General features: G+C 48.9%; 2 protein-coding genes across 3 annotated transcripts in view; both read left to right on the plus strand.

Moving 5' to 3' along the window:
- The window catches only part of HOGA1 (4-hydroxy-2-oxoglutarate aldolase 1), a 20,705-nt gene extending 1,177 nt beyond the window's left edge, over window positions 1–19,528 (plus strand). Inside the window, exons 2-7 of one of the 2 annotated variants that reach the window (XM_007456220.1) lie at window positions 10,290–10,418; window positions 10,621–10,748; window positions 11,242–11,376; window positions 11,639–11,735; window positions 13,461–13,594; window positions 19,309–19,528. In XM_007456220.1, the coding sequence (XP_007456282.1) occupies window positions 10,290–10,418; window positions 10,621–10,748; window positions 11,242–11,376; window positions 11,639–11,735; window positions 13,461–13,594; window positions 19,309–19,458 (773 nt within the window). In that variant the 3' untranslated portion in view covers window positions 19,459–19,528. The remainder of the gene's footprint in view (window positions 1–10,289; window positions 10,419–10,620; window positions 10,749–11,241; window positions 11,377–11,638; window positions 11,736–13,460; window positions 13,595–19,308) is intronic. The other variant, XM_007456221.1, reaches the window with a different exon arrangement.
- CUNH10orf62 (chromosome unknown C10orf62 homolog) lies at window positions 3,085–3,822 on the plus strand. The gene has a single exon (XM_007456240.1). The coding sequence runs from the start codon at window positions 3,085–3,087 to the stop codon at window positions 3,820–3,822; it is 738 nt and encodes a 245-aa protein (XP_007456302.1).
- Window positions 19,529–20,641: the final 1,113 nt, after the last annotated feature.

Raw genomic sequence — 20,641 nt, forward strand, 5'->3', positions numbered from 1 at the left:
TTAGGGGCCCACTCTTTCACTGCCAGGACCCTGGATTTGATCCCTGGTTGGGGAACTAAGATCCCGCAAGCCACCAGGCACAGCCAAAAAAAAAAAAAAAAAAAAAAAAAAGAAGCGGCAAATTCTGCCAATCCTGCCCTGCCCACCCTCATCCATCACCCGTGACGGTTCCCTGAGGCAGCGCTCTCAATAGCCCTATTTCACAGACGGGAAGCTGGGGCTCAGAGTGACGAGACCACTTGCCCAAGGTCACTCATCTAATAAATGGCTGAGCTGGGATTTGAACTCAGGTCTGACTGCACAGCCATGCTCGGTTTCACTCCACTGCACCGACTGATGAGTCGCTAGGCCAGATTCTAATAAATAGACCCTGATGGGCACCAACTTGGGAATGGAGTGGTTCCGACTGGGGTGATGCAGTGGAGCAGTTGGGAAAGTGCACTCTCGATTCAAACCACAGCTCGGCCACTGACTTAGCTGTGAGATAAATCTCTCTAAAGCTCAGTTTCCCCATCTGACAACGTGGGAGTAATAATGGCCACATCATAGGAGGGTGGCGAGAAGAATCTGAGAGAATGCAAGTGAAAGCGTGCTGTAAATTGTGAGGGGTGATGTACATTAGAAGGTGTGGATTCCAGTGATAACGATGATTAGAATGACAGTGTGATCGCCACTGCAGGCAGAGCCGCATTGTGACAGTGCCCACTGGCCTGACTGAGACCCCATTCGTATCTCAGTGCTGAGGCGATGTGAACCTTCCCTAGTGGACAGTGAATGCCCTGTGGACGTCCACACTGAGCAGTGACACAAACTCTAAGTACATTTCTGCCGGGGCTCAGCTCATTGGAGCCTGAAGGTTTGGGCTGAGGCCCGGATCTCTTGAAGCAAAGTGAGAAGCTCCTTGAATCTCTAAGCAAAGACTCTGCTTCACCTCCCGGGTTCAAGGACACCCTAGTGCAGGGGGTGGGGAGGGTAGACTTTGCATCCAGTGTCTGCCTGCGCCCCGGCCTCTTCTCTGGACCCTTCCTTCCCCCTCCCCCCAACTCACTGCTGCAGTGGGGACGGGAGTGCGGGCTGCAGAGGGTTTGGCAGGCTGGCCATTGGTAAGCTACGCAGGCGCCGGCTGCCACCTCAGCTCTCTCTTACCCCCGCACATGGGGGAGCGGGGCCCTGTGTAGAAGAGCCCAACACCCGGAGTTCGAAGACCTGTAGGAGTTCTAGCTCTGCCAGTTACGGCAACCTTGGAAAAATCACTGAACCTCTGATCTGGCTTCCTCATTTTAGAATGGCAACTGGGCCGCAGCATTCAACATAGTCCTCCCAAGGAACCCAAACTCGAGGTCCTGGCACAGATAACATCGGGCCATAGGGCCCAGTCACAGCTCCCAGGATGCAGCCAGGATGCCTGGGAAGGGAGCAGTGAGCCGCTCTAGCGCGAAAATCTATGTCTCTCTTGCTGGATTCTCACCCACTTTTGCGGCCCAAACTCAGGGGCAGGGGAGGGAACCATCACATATCACATTGTCAGGGCCTCCTGCAATGAGTTAAAGGTCCTCCAAAGAGGAGATGGGAACCTGCCCTTGATGAATTAGTGAAGAGTTAAGAGATTCTTCTGAAAGGCATTGCCTGAAACTGTGCAGCTCTATTTATTATTTACTTATTTTTTTTCAGCATAGTTAATTTGTACTAATTATTTGAATAAAGAGTATTCTTTTTAAATAAAACTTATAACCGGAGATCAGAGGGAAGGGTTTTTGCAGAAGGGCCATTGGTCCCTGAACTCACACCCACAAACAACCTCAGAGATGAACTTTGAATTGTTATTTCCAAATGAGGTTAGTGGATGACCCCAGAGTTACAACAGCAGGATCAGGGAGATGATGTTTCCCAGAAAACCTTAAGCTTCTGTCTTATTCCCTTATTATGAAGGGGAGACTATGGTTTCTCGTGATAAGGTATAATATTTTGTGTATATTAAAGCCATTAGTTCGTTAAATAAAATATTTTCTTTAAAATATCACAATTTTTATAACCCTATTTGGCATTGAAAAATGTGTCATATGCCTCTGGGAGTGGCCCAGGCCTGTTTCTGCCCTGAGAGACCCTGGGTATAACTTGGGATTGACCATCAGACTCTCAGTTGTCTGTACCCACAGAGAGCCTGGCCAGCTGGCCCACCCACTCATAACCTGAACTGTGCCCACTTACAGGGGAGTTGGGGGCAAATTCTGGGTTTGCAGGTGCATCACTAAGGCAAGAGGTAGCAGCCCCCATCCTGAAATGGCCCCAGGGATCTGGGACGGGCTGAAGTCTCCTGTCCTGTGTATTCTGCCTTCTCAGCCTACTGCTTGTCTTCCCCCCAACTGTGACCTCATGTTATTCCAGAATGAGCTCCTTTCTGGACCCCTTTGGCTTCCGGACCCTCTCTGTTATGGGGCTGGGGGCTGTAAGTGGGGATGGAATGCACTAAGCTGCACCGGGGCTAGGCCCTTCATGGAGGGAGACACTAGCCTCAGGCAGCCAGGAACGGATGCCAGCCCAGCCAAGGGGGTCTTTCAACCATGGCCAGCTTGACCCAGCGGCTTCTGCCCCTTGGGTGCCATCAGATGGGGAGGAAGAGAAACCAAAGACTGGAGGATAAGGAGGCCAGAGTTGCAGAATAGGTCACAGGCAGGAGGCAGAAGGGACTCAGAATTGGGGAAGCTACCCTTCCATTGACCTTGGGGACAGCTGTCAGGGTGGGAGAAAGGTCCCAGGCCTCAGCCCATGCCTGTCAGACTAGACATAAAGGATCCTGTGACCTCTCCCCGCCCCGCCCCTCAACCACCTTCCTCACAATGGGGTTCATTGCTGAGGTGGGAGGGGCATCCTAGGGAGGGTACAGCGGGGGGCCTGCCTGCCAGACAACCTCGGGGAGCCTGTCCTTTCAAGCATGAGCCATACCATCTGGGCTCCCCGACTCCCAGTGTGCCCTTAGCTCTGCCCGCCTGGCGTGGGGTCCTGGAGACCTTCTTGGAGCTCATCCAGCAACCATCGCGCAGGGTGGTGCTGGGGACCGCCCTCTTACTCGGAGGTGGAGGCCTCATGTTGTGGATGCAGAGGAAGAGGAGAAGGAAGACAGATTCTGAGACTGCACAAGACGAGCAGGAACCACCAGAAAGCGACAAAGCAAGGAAGGAGAGCTGGATCAAATCGCACTTTAGCTGTCTTTCCGAAGAGAAGCTGGCTGCCGGCAGCAACCCCACCTGCAGCCACAGCGCCGGGGCCTGCAGCCCCTGCAGCGATGCTGCTGCCCAGCCTGAGAGCGGCAGCGGGGCGGCCAGCACCACAATTCGTGTGGAGACCTTCACCACGAGGCAAGGAGAAGAGGGCACAGCTCTTCACCGGGAGCCCTTGACCAGCAAGCAGAGGATGTCTGGGACCTCAGTGACCAAAGAGACCCACAAGGAGTCTGGGAAATCCTCTTCCACGGATGAGGCCATGTGGGCCGCCGTGGCTGCCTGTACCAAGGAGACTGACACCAAGGGGCAGCAGCTGGCTATCTCCATGTTGCAGCGTGCCACGGCTTGCCAGAACTCAGGCTACCTGGAGTCCGAGGACATCAGCCAGGAGGAGCTGAAGGCCCTCGAGGAGGTGGAGATGAAGCTGAAAGGGAATTTCCTCACACAGCAGGAAACCACCACAGCTGGGGCCAACCACACGCACACCTTCCATAGCCATTGCCACCATGGCCACCAGGGTTATCCAAGCCACCCGAGCCACCCGTGCCACGGCCTGCCGAACAGCAGCCACCAGGCCTACCAGCCCTTTGAAGCCACCTAACCACAGATGGAGATGCCCCTTCCCCCCACAGGGCTGGCACACAATCACAGGCATCCTATGTGGTCCATCTCTCCGATGGGGCAAACTGTGTGGCCCAGATGCTGCTTAAATCCCTTCTTCGTCAGGCCCTCACAGGGGTCCCGGGTCCCTTGGACTCTGTGAGCGGGGTCTGCCACTGATGGCTCCTGATGGAGGGAGAGCTGGGGGGAATTGAAGCAGCTGAGACAGACTCGCAGGCCACGGAAGACCCACCAAGAGAAGATGCGCGAGGCAGATCCCAGGAACAGCCGAGAGCACCACGCTGATGCCAGCTGCCTGGAACTGAGCCAATAAAGCCTTGTATACCCTCACTCTGAGTCTGAGGGCTTTGTGGCCAGCCCCAGGTCTGGGCGGGCCTCTGGGGAGAGGGTTCCTCCTCCCACAGTCCTCCTCGTGTGGGCTGATTAGAGACTCCATAAATCGGCCTCCCGGGTCTCAGTTTCTGGGCGTGGGGAATCTCCAGGGGGCTCAACCGCCACCGACCTGCTGCTACCAAGGAAGGAGGGAGCAGCTGGGAGTTGGGAGGAGTGGGGAGAGACAGGCTTTGAGAAGCCAGGAAGTAAGCAGGGGTGGGATGTAGGTCACCCTGTGTACTACAGCCCTCTCCCTGCCCGCACTGGGATCCGTGTTGGTGCCTCCCCACCACCTACCTTCAGAGCTACTGTGCCATATGCTCTCTTCTTGTTCATGCAACTCTTGCTGGGGCTGCCTCTGTTGCAGTACTGCTAAACTGTAGTAGGATTAGTACTACCAGTAGCTCTGCCCACCTCTTTTTGAGTGTTTAGTATATGCCATGCTCTGTGTTGTGTTACGGCACAGCCCCATGAGGAAGGTACTATGTTATCTCCATTTTGTAGGTGAGGCTCAGAGGTGTAATTTTCCTGAGACGGCCTAGACAGTAAGTGATGTTGCTGGGGTCAGAGCCCAGCTTGGCCTAACTCCAAAGCCCGTACCCCGAACCCCTGCCCTGTGCTGCCCCCGAGTCCGATGCCCATCATCCCCCAGTGGGCCTATCTCTCTTATACTTATCCCTGTCCTCTTCCCACATGTCCTGACACTCGCTGTGCCCTCCAGCAAGCCTGGGACTCTCCTTGCCTCCTCTTCCTGGGTTTCACAAAGCCATTTCTGGAGCAAGCAGTGACCCCCAGTTAGTTAACGGGAGGCAGCTCTCTCCCCCATGAAACTTGAGAGAAGTCAGCTACATGGCACTGTCTAACCTCCAGTGTCTCCTTTAAGTAGAAATTTCTTACCATTTGCATCTATTATGGATTTACCAGTGGTTCCCAACCTGTGGGCCTCCAACTCCAGGAAGAAGGTGCCCAGAATCATTGCAAAGGATGGGTAAATCTATAAACACCCTAAATGTTGTCAACTGATTTTATGGAGCACAGTTGGGAGTATTTGAATATTTTTGACATTACTAATAAGTGACTTTATATAAATGTTGATTGTGTGTGTGTGTGTGTGTGTGTGTTTGTGTTTGTGTGTGTGTTTGTGTGTGTGTGTGTGTGTGTGTGTGTGTGTGTGTATTTAAAGTACTTCATAATAGGGACCTCCCTGGCGGTCCAGTGGTTGAGACTCCGCGCTTCCCCTGCAGGGGGCGCAGGTAAGATCCCTGGTTGGGGAGCTAGGATACCCCATATGCCGCACAGCGCAGCCAAAAAAAAAAAAAATGTACTTCATAATAAAAATCTTAGTTGGAAAAAAAATGGGGTCAATCATACTGGAAAATGTTGGAAGCTGCTAATTAGACGGAAGGCGAGAGCAGTGAGGTTTGGTTTCTGCAAGTGATTGTTAAAATGCATAAAATGCATGCATTTATCTGGAAGACCTTAAATCCCTTATTAAAAACTTATTACATGGGCTTCCCTGGTGGCGCAGTGGTTGAGAGTCCGCCTGCCGATGCAGGGGACACGGGTTCGCGCCCCGATCCAAGAAGATCCCACATGCCATGGAGCGGCTGGGCCCGTGAGCCATGGCCGCTGAGCCTGCGCGTCTGGAGCCTGTGCTCCGCAACGGGAGAGGCCACAACAGTGAGAGGCCCGCATACCGCAAAAAAAACTTATTACATAAAATTTCAGATTAGCTAATTATGACTTTGGAATCTTAACTTTTAAAAAGTTTCAAACTGGCAAAATTCAAATAAAGTGTGTAGTTAGTATTGTACCAATGTTAAGTCTCTGGTTCTGATCATTGTACTCTAGTTAGGTAAGATGTTGTCATTAGTGGAGGGCTGGCGGAGGGATGTATGGAAATGCCCTGTACCATTTTTGCAAATTTCCTGTAAATTGGAAAGTAGTTCAAATTAAAAGTCAAAAAAGTTTTCAGGCAATTTAGTTAAGAGTGATATCAAAGTTTTATTACAGTTGTGCTGCAAGGAAAATAGCTTCTAAGCAGCCAACTCAAGTATATACTCTTGGTAAGGATATTTTTATAAGAAAAGAGAATGGTTAAATCATCGTTAGACTAGATAGAAAGAAGAGAGGTTAACAGTCACTAGACTCTTGTCTGAGAGTCCGCTGGGAGAGTGGCTGGTTTCCCAGGCCAAGGCTTAATTCCATTAAAGCTCATTAGGAAATTGCTTAAGCATTTCATCAGGAACTTTCATTTCTTCCTAGTGGGAGGTTATGAATTACATCATGCAAAAAAGTTCTGCCCTAGACCAGGTTTGGGACAATTTTTCTTTCATACAACAAATTATCAACGCACATGTCAACAGGCAGTGTGCTGGGTGTCACGAAGGAGGCCAAAATGAGGAGGACACCATCTTTGATCTCGATGCTTCTAGACAAGGTAGGGCAAGTGCTGGGCAAGGACAAAATGCTATGGAGCACAAGGGAGAGGGGGATTAAGGAAAGGCTTCGTGGTTCTTGCAGCATTTGAGGGGCTGCAACTAGGGAGGTGTTCTGGGCAGAGAGAAAGGTACAGGAGCAAAGGTGTAGAGGCAGGATGATGGCAGTGTGTCTGGGGACTCTGACAGTCAGTTTGGCTGGAGGGGAACATTCAGAGATAGGCAAAAGGGAGGAGGAAAAGCCCAAAAAGTGACTCTAATGCCTCAAGGCAAAGAGAACTTAGGAGACTGTCCCATCCAATTTCCTCATTTCACAGCAGAGGCCAGTATGAGAAATTTTGTCAAGTCCCAACAGGTGGGGGTCAGGCAGATTGAAGGGTTCTGAGGATCTCTGTGCACTTTTGAGTAGGCAGCAGGGAAGGACAAGGAATAGGTAATGGACATTCAGAGAAGAGATGTCCAGTGAAGGCTTGATCCCAGGAAGACTTCTCGGAGGAGGTGGCAATAATAATGGGCCAAGGGGCATAACACTGACTGGGGATACTACTTACATAAAAGAGACTGTGATTCTTTTTGGCCACAGTAAATCACCCTGTTGCTTGTGTGTCCTCAGCCCCCACCTACTCCCCTTACCAAGCCTTTCTGGCTCCCCAGAGCAGCCAGAATAACCGTGGGGGCAAGGGAGAGAAGCTTCTGAAATGAGTCTCTTTCCTCTTAGAGCTGGAGGGGGCCTGAGAGGTTCCTGAGTGCAGCCTCCCGTCCCACACCAGCCATCCTCCCCCTCCTCAGACTGAAAGTTGCCACCCTCCTGATTTAAGGCTTGAGCACTCCTCTGACTAATATAATGATTACAGCTAACATATTGAATGCCAGGTTCTAGCTATTCCAAGCACTTTACAAATAGTATCTCAGTGAAACTTCACAAGTCTTGAAAAAGGGCACCAATATTACCCCCATTTTTCAGTTGGGGAAGCTGAGGTTTGGTTAAACCATTTGCCCAAGGGCTCTGGCGAGGGGCCACACTGGGAGTTAAACCCAGGCTCTGACAACCCTACTGTGCTGCTCCCTGCTTCCCCACCGCTCACTTTCCTCACTCCCCACCCGTCTGGAACCCTGGCCTTTTCCTCTCCTTTAGCCCCACCTCTACACCATGGTGGCACATTAGGCCTGAAACTGGACATCTGGTCAAGGAGAAGGAGGGGGGTCTTGGGAGTATCAGTTCACAAACTTCAAAGTGCTTTCTTTCTCCTACACTTTCTCATTTGAGCCTTTAAGACAGCCCTATCAGGTAGGATTGAAGTGACTTTATTTTCATCCCAAAGAAAAGGAAATGGGGTCTCAGAGAGCGATGTGACTTGCCCAGTAGCCAGAGGGACTGGAGTCCAGCGCTTGCCTGACTCTATCACACTTCCTCTCCCCCAGCCTGGCATCTCTTCCTTCTTGGGAGTCAGGCCCGGCACGGATGCTCCCTTAAATGAAATGAGGAGAAGCCACTAGGAGTCTTGAGCACAGGGGGAGCTCAAGACCCAGCTGTCCTGCTGTTTAGGCCAAGTCCAACTGTGGGGACTGAAGGCTTCTGGAACTGAGCACCAGAATGAAAGGGGACTTGGGAGTGAGTGACTGCGTCTGGAGACATGTCTGAAGCAAGAAGCCCCCTTCAAGGGGGCTGGCAGGAAATGTTGCGGCGGCAGTGGCAAGAGCTTGATCTCTAAATTCTTAGCCAGAGGGTGCTGGTCCAATAGTGGCTGGATTGGAGCCCTCTCTGGGGTTGGCAACTCTGCAAGGGGGATGATGCACTGGGAAATCACTGTGGCCTTAAGGAGCAAGACAGAAGGAGGCTCCCACCATAGGCCCCTAGCCTGACACAGAGGAATTGATCCTGAGGAGGCAATCCAACAGAAGCCAAAATCTATTTGCCTCAAGATGTTCCCTGCGATGTTACCAAGGCAAAAAACTGGGGGAAATATGCTAAGTATCCGGTGAGCTCTTCTGGCAACCCACTCAGTGGACTTTAACGGTAGAGTGAACAGCACAGAGAAAGGTTTGTGGTGTAAAGTTGTCTCCCCATCACACTGTGTCCTCTTAAGGATGACTCATAGGAACAATCTCTCTTTGTCCCAGTGCCAGGAAACTCTGTGTTTCTCCAGGACAGCTGCTTTGCTTTATCTTGATTTCTACATATCTGTCAGCTGACCACGTTTCCCTTTTAGCTTTGACTGTCGGGAAGCTCCAAATCAAATTTCTGGCTCATCAGAACTGTATGGCAGGGATTTTGTTTACTAACATTGCCCCTGGCTTTCTTTTCTTTCCTTCCTCCCAAACGGTCTTCTATTTATTAATAATCTTCATTTATTGTGTGCTGTATTTAAGAAAAAAAATTGGAATGGAATGGAGAGGAGAAAGAACAGGAAAGAGAAAGTAAAATGAAAAAAGCTGAGAGGAAAACGGTTTAGCATTCGTTTAGATTCAGCTGAAGAGCATCAATTCTACTGGTCTCATGGATATAAAAGGGTTGTGACACCTTTAACTGGTAAAGTTAGAAATCTCACAGATGATTGTTAAAAAAGGAAAATGCAAAATAAAATAATGACACGTGGGCTTCCCTGGTGGCACAGTGGTTGGGAGTCCGCCGGCTGATGCAGGGGACGCGGGTTCGTGCCCCGGTCCGGGAAGATCCCACGTGCTGCAGAGTGGCTGGGCCTGTGAGCCATGGCCGCTGAGCCTGCGCGTCCGGAGCCTGTGCTCTGCAATGGGAGAGGCCACAGCAGTGAGAGGTCCGCGTACCGCAAAAAAAAAAAAAAAAAGAGACGTCATTTTCCACCCAGAAAATTGGCAAAAATTAGTTCTGACAATACTCAGTATTGCTGTGGATGAGCACTAACAGTTTCTTCTATGTGCTGCTGGGGTTTGAACTGGCTAATTAGAATTTTGGCACGTGAAGATGCATTTACATGCGACTCAGCCTTTACACGCCTAAGTATCTAAACTGAGAGAAGCTTTTAAACGTGTTTGTTTGAGCATTGTCTGTAATAGCAAAATTAGGATGTATTCTAAATGTTGTCAAAGGGAGAATGAAAAGTAAATTGTGGTCTAACTTCACAAGAGACTATTATACAGCAATGAAAGTGAATAAATCAGAGCTCCCTGTACTGCTGTGGCCAAGGTGCAAAACACAATGGTGAGCAAAAACGGCAAACTGCAGAATGTTATGTAAGTGTGATTCCATTTCTATAAAGTTTTAAACGGCAAAACCCATCTTATACATTGTTTATGGGTCCAGATGTATGTTTTAAGGGTATAAAGACATGAATGGGAACAATAACCACTTGAGACACGCCAGAGATGAGGAAGAGGATGGTGACAGGGTGGGGGGCGGGTGTCGTGGGTGCTGGGTACACCGATGTGGATTCTATTATTAACTATTCTTTTTGGCATGCCTAAAATATCTCATTAAAACAAAGAAAAATAGTGTGAACACTGTCACCGCAACTGGGTAGCATGCTCTGCCTGCATCAGGACGAAGATGGGAAGGAAATGTGTGATAAACTGTCGTGTCGGGGAGGTAGGAGCCTGGGTGAGCATAAGTCCAACATCCGCTTTTTCACAAGCACGTGGGAAGGTGTCGCCTCTCTTGCAGGCTTCGTGGTCCAGGGCTCCAACGGCGAGTTCCCCTTCCTGACCAGCAGTGAGCGCCTGGAGGTGGTGAGCCGCGTGCGCCAGGCCCTGCCCAGGGACAAGCTCCTGCTAGCCGGCTCGGGCTGCGAGTGTGAGGCCTTAATGCCCCGGCCCTGGCGGTAGCTGCTGGGGGTGGGGGTGGGCTCCCTGACCTGGGGCTGGGTCCGGTCTAGTGCTTGCTCTGTCTCTTCTGCGCTGCGCCCCTTGCTTGCCCCAGGGTCCTAGCCCAGTCCTCTGCCTCCTGCCCTCGCCCACCGCGGCCTGTAGGGAAGACTTCCTCCTTCCTCCTGCAGCCACTCAGGCCACGGTGGAGATGACGGTGAGCATGGCCCAGGTCGGGGCTGACGCCGCCATGGTGGTGACTCCTTGCTACTATCACGGCCGCATGAACAGCGCCGCCCTCATTCACCACTACACCAAGGTGGGTGTGAGGGGTGGGTGTGGGCTTGAGGTCTGGGGCCAAGAGGAAGCTGGGTGAGGCAGAGATACTGCCTGGGGAGGGGAGGGGAGATGAGAGAAGCTGGGAGCAGAGTGGTGAGCCTACTTCCCATGAATGGCAGCGTTGGGAAAGGGGAGGGATGCCACCAGGTACCAGCTGTGTGACAGTGGGTGACTGACCTAACCAAGCTGTATTGCTGTTTCCTCCCCTCCCAAATGGGAGGAATAATGGAATCTTCCTCCAGGGTGGTTGTGAGGACTAAATTCAATCAAAACATAAAGGACTTAGAACTGTGCCTGGCACACAGAAAGCACTCCTAAGTGTTAGCCAGGACTAGTGCTTGCAATCAGGATGCATAGCACTGTGACTTCTAGCCCAGCAGGTGGGCCAGTCCAGGTAGCCCTGCAGAGACCCAAGCCCGGACCGCCTCAGGCCTGGGGCAGCTGCCCTCTCCTCTCTTCTCTGTGCCCCTCAGGTTGCTGACCTGTCTCCAATTCCCGTGGTGCTCTACAGTGTCCCAGCCAACACGGGGCTGGACCTGCCTGTGGATGCGGTGGTCACACTTTCCCAGCACCCGAATATCGTGGGCATCAAGGACAGCGGTGGTGATGTGAGCGGCAGCAGCTCTCGGCTGGGGCGCCCTCCTCCTCTTCTCTTTTGCTACCAGCTTCCGGGCAGCTCTGGGACCCGCTTCAGTCCTGGGCTCCTGTGTGTGTGGGTTCCCTCTGTCCTGTGGGCTCTCTGGGGTTCGTCTGAACTTTGAGGCATCTCTCTGGGACCTGGGCTCTCATGCTCCCACACTTGCCCAGCCCTCATCCAGGCTGGTGGCAGAGCCTGTGGGCCCAGCTCTCACACCAGGTTTGCCATTACAGGTGACCAGGATTGGGCTGATTGTTCACAAGACCAGGAGGCAGGATTTCCAGGTGTTGGCTGGATCGGCTGGCTTCCTGCTGGCCAGCTATGCCGTGGGTAGGCCTCTCACTGCTCTCAAACTGTGATGCGTAACCAAGATATACGCAGGCAGCTGTGTTCTGCTGGGAGAGATGGTGAGGGCCAGGATTGGGTGTAGAGGGGGCCTTTGCCAGCCTGCCTGCTCAGAAACCTCAGAGGTCTGGCACACTGCTTACTTATCTGAATAGTGGGTGCTTGTGAGTGACCTTGTTGGGCAGAGGAGGGTGGCTGAGTACAATCCCTGGCCTGTAGGGGGGATGCCTACAGTTTGCTCTAAGTCCCAGGCTCCCTGCTTAGGTGACAAACTTAGCTCCTTTAATCTCACCTTGTAAATCATTCTCTGAGGGAAGAGGCCTTGGGGCCCTTCCCAGTAGTCTGGGAGTGCATTTTCCTCTCTCCGTGGGTCCAGGCCAGAATGAATTGTCAGGCCTGTGGGGTTGGGCTGGGGATCTTCAGCTGCCTGATCAGACTCTGTTCCAGTCCAGGATCCTAGGAATGTCACCATTAGACCAACTGCTCTTATCTGCTTGGGGTCAAGGTCCTTGGGTTCAGACTGGATTTGAGCCATGGAGGTGAGGGAAGCATCTGCTCCCTTCAGCTGAAGCCCCAGTGAGTGTAGATTTGAGTTACTTTTCCAACGATGCAGGGGAAAATGCTGGTTCCTATTCTCTCTTGTCTCTGCAGACTTTGACTTGTAGTATAGGTCCTGCATAGCTCCCCTCTGCCTTGTCACAGTCTCTAAAGGGGAGAGTAGAAGGGACCCATTTATGCTTCATTCCTGGGAGTGTGGTAGGTGGAAATATCACAGGCTCTGGAAGTTGGGGATCTGAGCTGGAATCTGAGCTCTTTCATTTATTCACTGAGAACCAACAGGGCAAGGTACATGACCTTTCTGGACCTGAGTTTCTACTCTGCAAAGCGGGGAGGTGTTATGAGGATTAGAGAACATTTGACCTATGTCTGTCATAGTGCTCGGCACATAGTAGGTTTTCAATAAATGGCATCTATATTAGCTCATTCGAGCTATATTAGCATTAGCTTGAAATGCCTACTCTCTCTCCAGTCTTGAGGCCACTCTGCTTTGAGTCACCCCCTAACCAGCTTTGAAATCACACTCACAGGCTGGCAGAAGTGGCAGGAACCTCTGAGATCACAGCCAGGCCGTTTTCACTGCCCACATGAGAACAAAGAGAACCAGAGAGGGTTGATGACTTGTCCAAGTTCATGCAGCCAGTGGGAGGAAATGCCAGGTCTCCTGCCTATGTCTACTGCCCTTTCCCCTCCCCTAACCTCTCCCTCACTGCTGTCCCAGGCTGAATTCACTGGGGGGAATAAAATTTCAGTAGAGCAAAGGCTTCCCATCCACTCCATCCCCTTCCAGGGCTGATGAGTCAGGGGGTTATTGGAGGATCGTGGAGGTGTCAACTGGCAGGTGGGACTCTACTCTGCAGGGGGGTGGGGGGTGGAGGGAGGGGTGTGCAGGGAAGGAGCTGTCCTTGAGTTAGCCTTCAGGCTCTGCTCCCTGCCCCTCAGCCTGTGGGAGTCTATTTTGAATATGCTGGAAATGTTCTCTCTGGAAATCTGTACTCTGTGAACTCACAGAGCATGTCTCAGATACGGCTAACCAGTGGCCTAGAAATGCACAGCCTGTCTGCCCAGAACAAAGAGGCGCTGGGGACCAGGATTTGGAATTCTCTGCAGGCAGAGGCTCTGGCTGGTATTCTGCATCTTACTCTGTGGCAGGAGCTGTGGGGGGCGTGTGTGCCCTGGCCAATGTCCTGGGGGCTCAGGTGTGCCAGCTGGAGCGACTCTGCCTCACAGGGCAATGGGAGGATGCCCAGAAGCTGCAGCACCGCCTCATCGAGCCAAACACTGCGGTGAGTTCCCAGCCAATGGACCCAGAGTGGGGGTGGTCTGTGTCCTCATTGGAACAGGAGCCAGTGCTGGCACAGGGGTCCCCACTTGGTCTCTTCCCTTTCAGAAAGTCCTTTTAGAGAACATCCCAGTGTGGGAACTCTTTGTGCCTCCCCAGAAAATCTTGACTTTAGGAACCAAGTCAAGCCACATTGGTTCTCAAACTTACGTGTGCATTAGAATTCATTTAGGGAGCTGGTTAAAATTCTACTCCTTTAGGCTTAGGAACAGTCACTGAGACAAGCATCCTGGGTGATTGTGACATCAGGAATCCTGGAACCTTACTTAGAGATGCCCTGCCTAAAGAGAGGGAAACATGGCCCTTTATGTCAGCTTTATAAGGGGCCAGATCCTGAAAAATAGAATGATTGAGAGTAATAAAGGAGTGGGAAGGCTGGTGGTATTCAGAGCGCAGCTTTCCCAGGAAAGTCCTGTCTTCAAATAATCCATTCTGTAGTCAGACTGTGTACCCCAACTCTGCTGGGCAAGTCAAGGAGAAGAGGCAAGATGGAATGCTTGTCAGTTGCAGGCAGTGTTGTGCTGAGCCATATTGGAGTCTGAGGCATAAAGAAAAATGTGTGTCCCTGGAGACATGTTTTTATTCATATTTTAAATTAAACTTTTAATTTTAGGATAATTGTAGATTCACATGAAATTATAAGAAACAATACAGGGAGATCCCACGGGCCCATTACCGTGTTCCCCCAATAGTAACATCTTAAAAAACTATAGCATGAAATTACAGCCAGGATTTTGACATGTATACAGTCAAGATACAGAATATTTCCAGCACCATGAGGATCCCTCGTGTTATCCTTTTAGAGCCACACCTACTCACCTCCTGCCCCCACCCCCTCCTTAACCCCTGGCAATCACAAATATGTTCATTTTTATAATTTTATCAGTTCAAGACTGTTATATAAATGGAATCAGATAGCTTATAACCTTTTTATTTCCTCTATGAACAAATCTTTTTTGTTTTTTTTTAGTCTAACTTTTTGAGATTTGCTTTTTTCACTCAGCATAATTTTCTGGAGATTCATTCAGTCACATGTAAGCAATAGTTCCTTTTTATTGCTGCATAGTAGTTCATGGTGTGGCCATAAACAGCTTGTTTAACCATTCTCTTGGTGAAGGAAAGCTGGTTGTAAAGCTGCTATGTACATTTACGAACAGGTTTTTGTGTGACCATAAATTTTCATTTTTCTGGGATAAATAAACAATTGGTGGGTCATATGTTGTTTGCAAGTTTAGTGTTTTAATAAACTGTTTTCCAGAGTGAGTGCACCATATTGTATTTACATCAGTGTAAATGTATGCATGACCCAGTTTCTCTGCATCCTCACCAGCATTTGGTGGTGTGACTTTTTTTTTTTTTTGCCATTCTGATAGGCATGTTGTGACATCTCATTGTGGTTTTAATTTACATTTTTCTGTTGGCTAATGCTATTGAACATCTTGTCATGTATTTATTTGCCATCTATATATCCTCTTAGATGAAATGTCTGTTTATGTCTCTTGCCCATTTTCCAACTGGATTTTTTTTTTTTTTTTTTTTTACTGTTGAGTTTTGGAAGTTCTTTATACCTTCTAGATACTAGTCCTTTGTCAAAAATGTGGTTTGCAAAGATTTTCTCCCAGTCTGTAGCTTGTCTCATCATTCTCTTAACAGATCTTTTGCAGAGCAAAAGTTTTTAATCTTGAGGAAGTCTAATTTATCAATATTTTCTTTTATGTTTATGCTTTTGATGCAAGTCTAAGAACTCTTTGCCTAGCACTAGATTGTAAAGTTTTTCTATTTTTTTCCTAAAAGTTTTATATTTTACAAGCCTGTGACCCATTTTGAGTTAATTTTTGTAAAACGTATGAGACTTAGATCAAGGTTCATTTTTTTTTCTGTTCTTTTTTGGCCTGTAGATATCCGCTTGCTCCAGCACCATCTGCTGAAAAGATGGATCTTTCCTTTACTGAATTACTTTTGCACTTTTGTCAAAAATCAGTTGGGTGTATTTGTGTAGGTCTATTTCTGGATTCTCTATTCTCTCCATTGATCTATCCCTCTGCAGTACCATACAGACTTGATTATTGTAGGTGTGTAATAAATCTTAAAATCCGATTTTAAGATTTTAAGCTAGACTGATTCCTCCCACTTTGTTCTTTTTTTTCCCAAAAAATTGTTTTAACTAATCTAAATCCTTTGTCTTTCCATATAAATTTTAGAAAAATATTGTGTATGTCTATGAATACTTGCTGGAATTTTGATAGGAATTGTGTTAAACCTGTACACCAATTTGGGAACAATTGACATTTTTACTGTGTTGTCTTCAAATCCTTGAATGTGGTTATGTCTCCATTTATGTAGACCTTCGTTGACTTATTTCATCAGCATTTTGCAGTTTTTGGCAAACCAGTCCTATACAAGTTTTGAGAGATTTACACCCAAGTGGCTCATACTTTTTGAGCGATTATAAATGATATTGTATTTTTAATTTCACTATTCATCTGTTCATGTATAGAAACACAGTTGATTTTTGCTTCTTTATGTTGTATCATATGACTTTGCTGAACTCACTTATGGGTTCTATGAGATTTTTTTCTATATTCCTTGGGATTTTCTACATAGACAATCATATCATCTACAAATAGGGGATGTTTTATTTCTTCCTTTCTGATCTGCATACCTTTTATTTCCTTTCTTGCCTTATTGCACTGGCTAGAACTTCCTGCACTATGTTGAATAAGAGTAGGGAGAGTGGACATCCTTGCCTTGTTTCTGATCTTAAAGAAAAGCATTCAGCCTTTCACCATTAAGTGCAATGTTAGCTACAGGTTTCTGTAGATGCTCTTTTTCAAGTTGAGGAAGTTATCCCTCATTTTAGTTTTCAGAGAGTATTTAAAAATCATGAATGGGTGTTTAATTTTTGTCAGATTTTTTCTGCATTGACTGATTTGATCATGTGATTTTTTTTCCTCTTTAGCCTGTTAATATGGTAAGTTACATTAATAATTTTCAAATATTGAACCAGACTTATATCCCTGGGATAAACCCCACTTGCACATGGTGTATAACTTTTTATATATTGCCAAATTCCATTTGTTAATATTTTATTAAGGCTTATTCCTGCCTATATTCATGAGAGATGTTGGTATGTAGTCCTTTTTCTTTCTTCCTTCCTTCCTCCCCCCCACCTCTTTCTTTCTTTCTTTCTTTCTTTCTTTCTTTCTTTCTTTCTTTCTTTCTTTCTTTTCTTTCTTCTCTTTCTTCTTTCTTTTCTTTCCTGTCTTTGTCTGATTTTGGTATCAGGGTAAAAATAACTTCATTATTTGATTGGGAAGTGTTCCCTCCTCTTCTGTTTTCTGGAAGAGGCTGTGAGAATTGGTGTTAAGTCATCTTTAAACATTAAAAAACAATTCTCCATTGAAACCATCTGGGCCTGGAGATTTCTTTTTTGGGAGTTTAGAAATAATCATGGCTCCACACTAGGCCTCTATGGATACCTCACTAGCTGGAAGGGGTAGAAGTGCCTTCTTATTGCTACTCGTGTGGCCTCCACTAACACCTTTTTTTTTTTTTTTTTTTTGTGGTACGTGGGCCTCTCACTGTTGTGGCCTCTCCCATTGCGGAGCACAGGCTCCGGACGCGTAGGCTCAGCAGCCATGGCTCACAGGCCCAGCCGCTCCGCGGCATGCGGGATCTTCCCGAACCGGGGCACGAACCCGTGTCCTCTGCATCGGCAGGCGGACTCTCAACCACTGCGCCACCAGGGAAGCCCTTGCATTTTTTTTTTTAATATTGCATTAAATATTTGTCTTGTGACTGAGTTTTGCCTCTGAGGCAATAGTCCCAGACGGAGCTTGGCAATGTTTTCTTTGGGAAAGTGGTGGGCGGGCTCTAGATCTCCCTCACAGCTTATATCTTTACCTCAAAAGGACAGATTAACTCAGATTTAGAGAAAGGACAGCTGAGGAGGCAAGCACGAGTTTCCCTGGATGTGAAGGTTCTCCTGGAATAGGACGGGCTACAGATAGGGTGTAAGAATTGCAGAAATGAGGGCCTTTCAGCTGAGCCCCATCAGGGCCCAGGCTGTACTATACATTCTGACATTCCACTGGGGTGGGACCTCTGCTCTCCCACTCCCATCTGCCTGTGAGAGAGAAGGTCCCAGAACCTGCAGACCATCCGGATAGGAAGAGGAGGAGTTTCCAGGCCGCTCGAGGTCTGGCCTAATAGTGGCATTTTTCTCATCCAATTCTTGTGACATGGGGTAGATGTTGTTACCTCCTAATTTGATAGACGAAGCAGCTTGGGCTGTCCTTTGGGAAGAGAGGATACTTGCTGCCTTCCTAGTCCTTGGCATGCCATCCTGCCTTACCCTTCACTCTGCGCCCCGTCCTGTGCCAACTCTGGGCACACACTCAGGAATGTCTGGAACACCTTTCTGCTGCCTGGGCTGTAGACTCAGCCACCCCAAGAGCAGCTTGATGTCACCTTATTGCCCTGCCCTGCTTGAACACAATGTGCGTCCACTGCCCTCCCACCTAGCCAGCCTCCTGCCCAGGCTATATTTAGGATTTTCCCTGTTTTTTACGTCCAAAGTGTTCAACCCTTTCTCAGCATCTGAAGAGGGGCAAATCAGAGATCTTCAGACCCTTATGTGGAAGAAAGCTTTCCTCTAGGTACTTCTTGTTTCCATCGTCTTTCCCACCCTAGTCAGGTTTTGGGTGAAATGCTCAGGTTATTAGAACATGATGGGGGCCAGGCCTGGGAGGAGGCTTGCTAAAGTCTACTGGCCTCTAGTGGTGAATAGTTATTAGTCAGTCATTCATCAGTGGTTCCCAACCTCTTTACCCCAAACAACCTCTTTTATTAGTTTTACCCTTCATGAAGCCCATATTTCTAAGATTTTACTTCCCTCAAAATGAAACTTTATTAAGTAATAATTACTTTCTTAGTTTTTAGGTAGTCAAAGATTAATCTAACACTTCCCATCAGCATGAAACAACCCATTGCTATGCTAAACACAAAGAAACTTGATTCTTCATTTTCTGTAAAACTCCATGCATGATTTTAAATTAGATCTCCCACTACAATGGAAAAGACTTTAGAGATCGTGTTATCCGGCCCCCTCGTGTTTTAGGCAAGTGAACTTGCTCAGAGATAAGTTAATGATACAAGGTTACAGAGTGAAACTTCGGACAAGGATGCATTGTTTTCCCTGTGAGAGCATTTGGAGTTGGGGTCAGGGAGGAGCTATGGGTGCATGGGGAGGGACCCTGCTGCGGGGGCAGTAGAGGTCTGGGCTGTTCCGACTCTCCACTCCTGGTGTGCCCTGAGTCAGGTTCCAGGGAACTGGGCTGCAGACCAGTGAGTCTCTACCGCCCAGACCCACAGCGCTCCTGCCTTCTCCCATCCCAGTTTGAGGACCGAATGCCACGCTCCTCCCCGATGGGGTGGATTTCTCTCCTAAAACCAAAGCAGGTGCCTTCCTTCATTCTAGGTTTTGGCATTGTGTTCTCTATTGCCCACCTGCCCACCCTGGGTGTCATAGATTTGGTAGTTAGCTTACCGGGAGGGAAGGGTGGGAACCCTAACTTTCTGCAAGTGACACATGTCTGGGTCCCAGATGTGTGTGTGCAGGGGACTCCCCAGTCTCTTCTAACAGGCCCTGCTCCTCAGGTGACCCGGCGCTTCGGGATCCCGGGGCTGAAGAAAACCATGGACTGGTTTGGCTACTACGGAGGCCCCTGCCGCGCCCCCTTGCGGGAGCTGAGCGCCGCCCAGGAGGAGGCGCTACGCCTGGATTTCACCAGCAACGGCTGGCTCTGAGCGTGAGGATGGGACGGCCGGACCGCGCCCATCCCATCCCTGCTGCCTTGCGGTAGCAGCCTGAAGAGGAACGCGGGGGGGACGAGGGTTCAAGGCCCCTCTTCTTACTTCAGTCATCCAGGTAGCCTCTCTCCAGGCGCTGCCATGCACGCTCGTTTCCTGTTCTCCCGGCCCCATGACCTCTCGCATTTGTATCCTAAACTCTGGGTCTCTAGAGACCTTCGGTCTGGGAAGGAGCAATGACTTACTTGTCTCTCTACTGTGCTTTTCTATCCCCTGAGACATGTGAACCAGGAGCCAGAGGGGAAAGGCCATGGTGGGGGGGGGCAGTTGGGCACAGAAAGGCCATGTTTTACTGAAAGGAAGACTGCTTAGACTTGGGGGTACAAACCTGAGTCCGGCACAGTGCAGCAGGAAGCCAGGGTGACTCCTGAGAACCCAACTTCTGACTCCTTCCAGGGGAAGCAATAGGTTGGGAAACCGGATCAGAAAGGTGCCACTGGTCTTTCAAAGACATCCCCCCCCCCCAAAAGCTGCATTCTAATCCTTTCCTAAATCTATTTTGATCGATCTCATATTGTCTCTAGCCTTGATCCCAACCATCATGTACACCAGTGAGACAGCCCAGTGGCTTGCCAGAACTGGTAAATAATGACACCTGGTGGATAAATGTTACATTCTAGAAGGCTATTCTAGCCAACCCAGGTCTGAAACATTAGGAAAGGGGACTTGGCCTGAGACAGGACCATCCTCTTGCCTATACACACTCTGCTTTTATTGTTAGGAACAATTACTTTGTTACTGCAATAAAATTGAATAAGTTAAATTAGTGTGGCTATGTACAGATTAACACTCCACTGCTATGCAGATCTTAGGTTTCCAGCCCAGATATTAAGAACCTTCCCAGAGGCAATTTAGCTCCCAAGGTCTGCGTTTTCCCAGGTCTGAGAGGGGCCCTAAGAATACTGAGCAAACATAACCATTAGATTATTGGAGGCCTAGGGAAAAAGTTATTGACGTTTTAAATGGTAGAGGTAAGAGGCAAAAAGGTTCAAGTGAGATATTTAGAAACACTTAGCACATTCATTTAAAAGGCTGCTTTCTCTAAAATGTTCAACCTTGGGAATTCCCTGGCGGTCCAGTGGTAGCAATCGGCGCTCTCACTTCCGAGGGCCTGCGTTCA

Source organism: Lipotes vexillifer, unplaced genomic scaffold, assembly GCF_000442215.2.
Source record: "Lipotes vexillifer unplaced genomic scaffold, Lipotes_vexillifer_v1.1 scaffold184, whole genome shotgun sequence".
Lineage (NCBI taxonomy): Eukaryota > Metazoa > Chordata > Mammalia > Artiodactyla > Lipotidae > Lipotes > Lipotes vexillifer.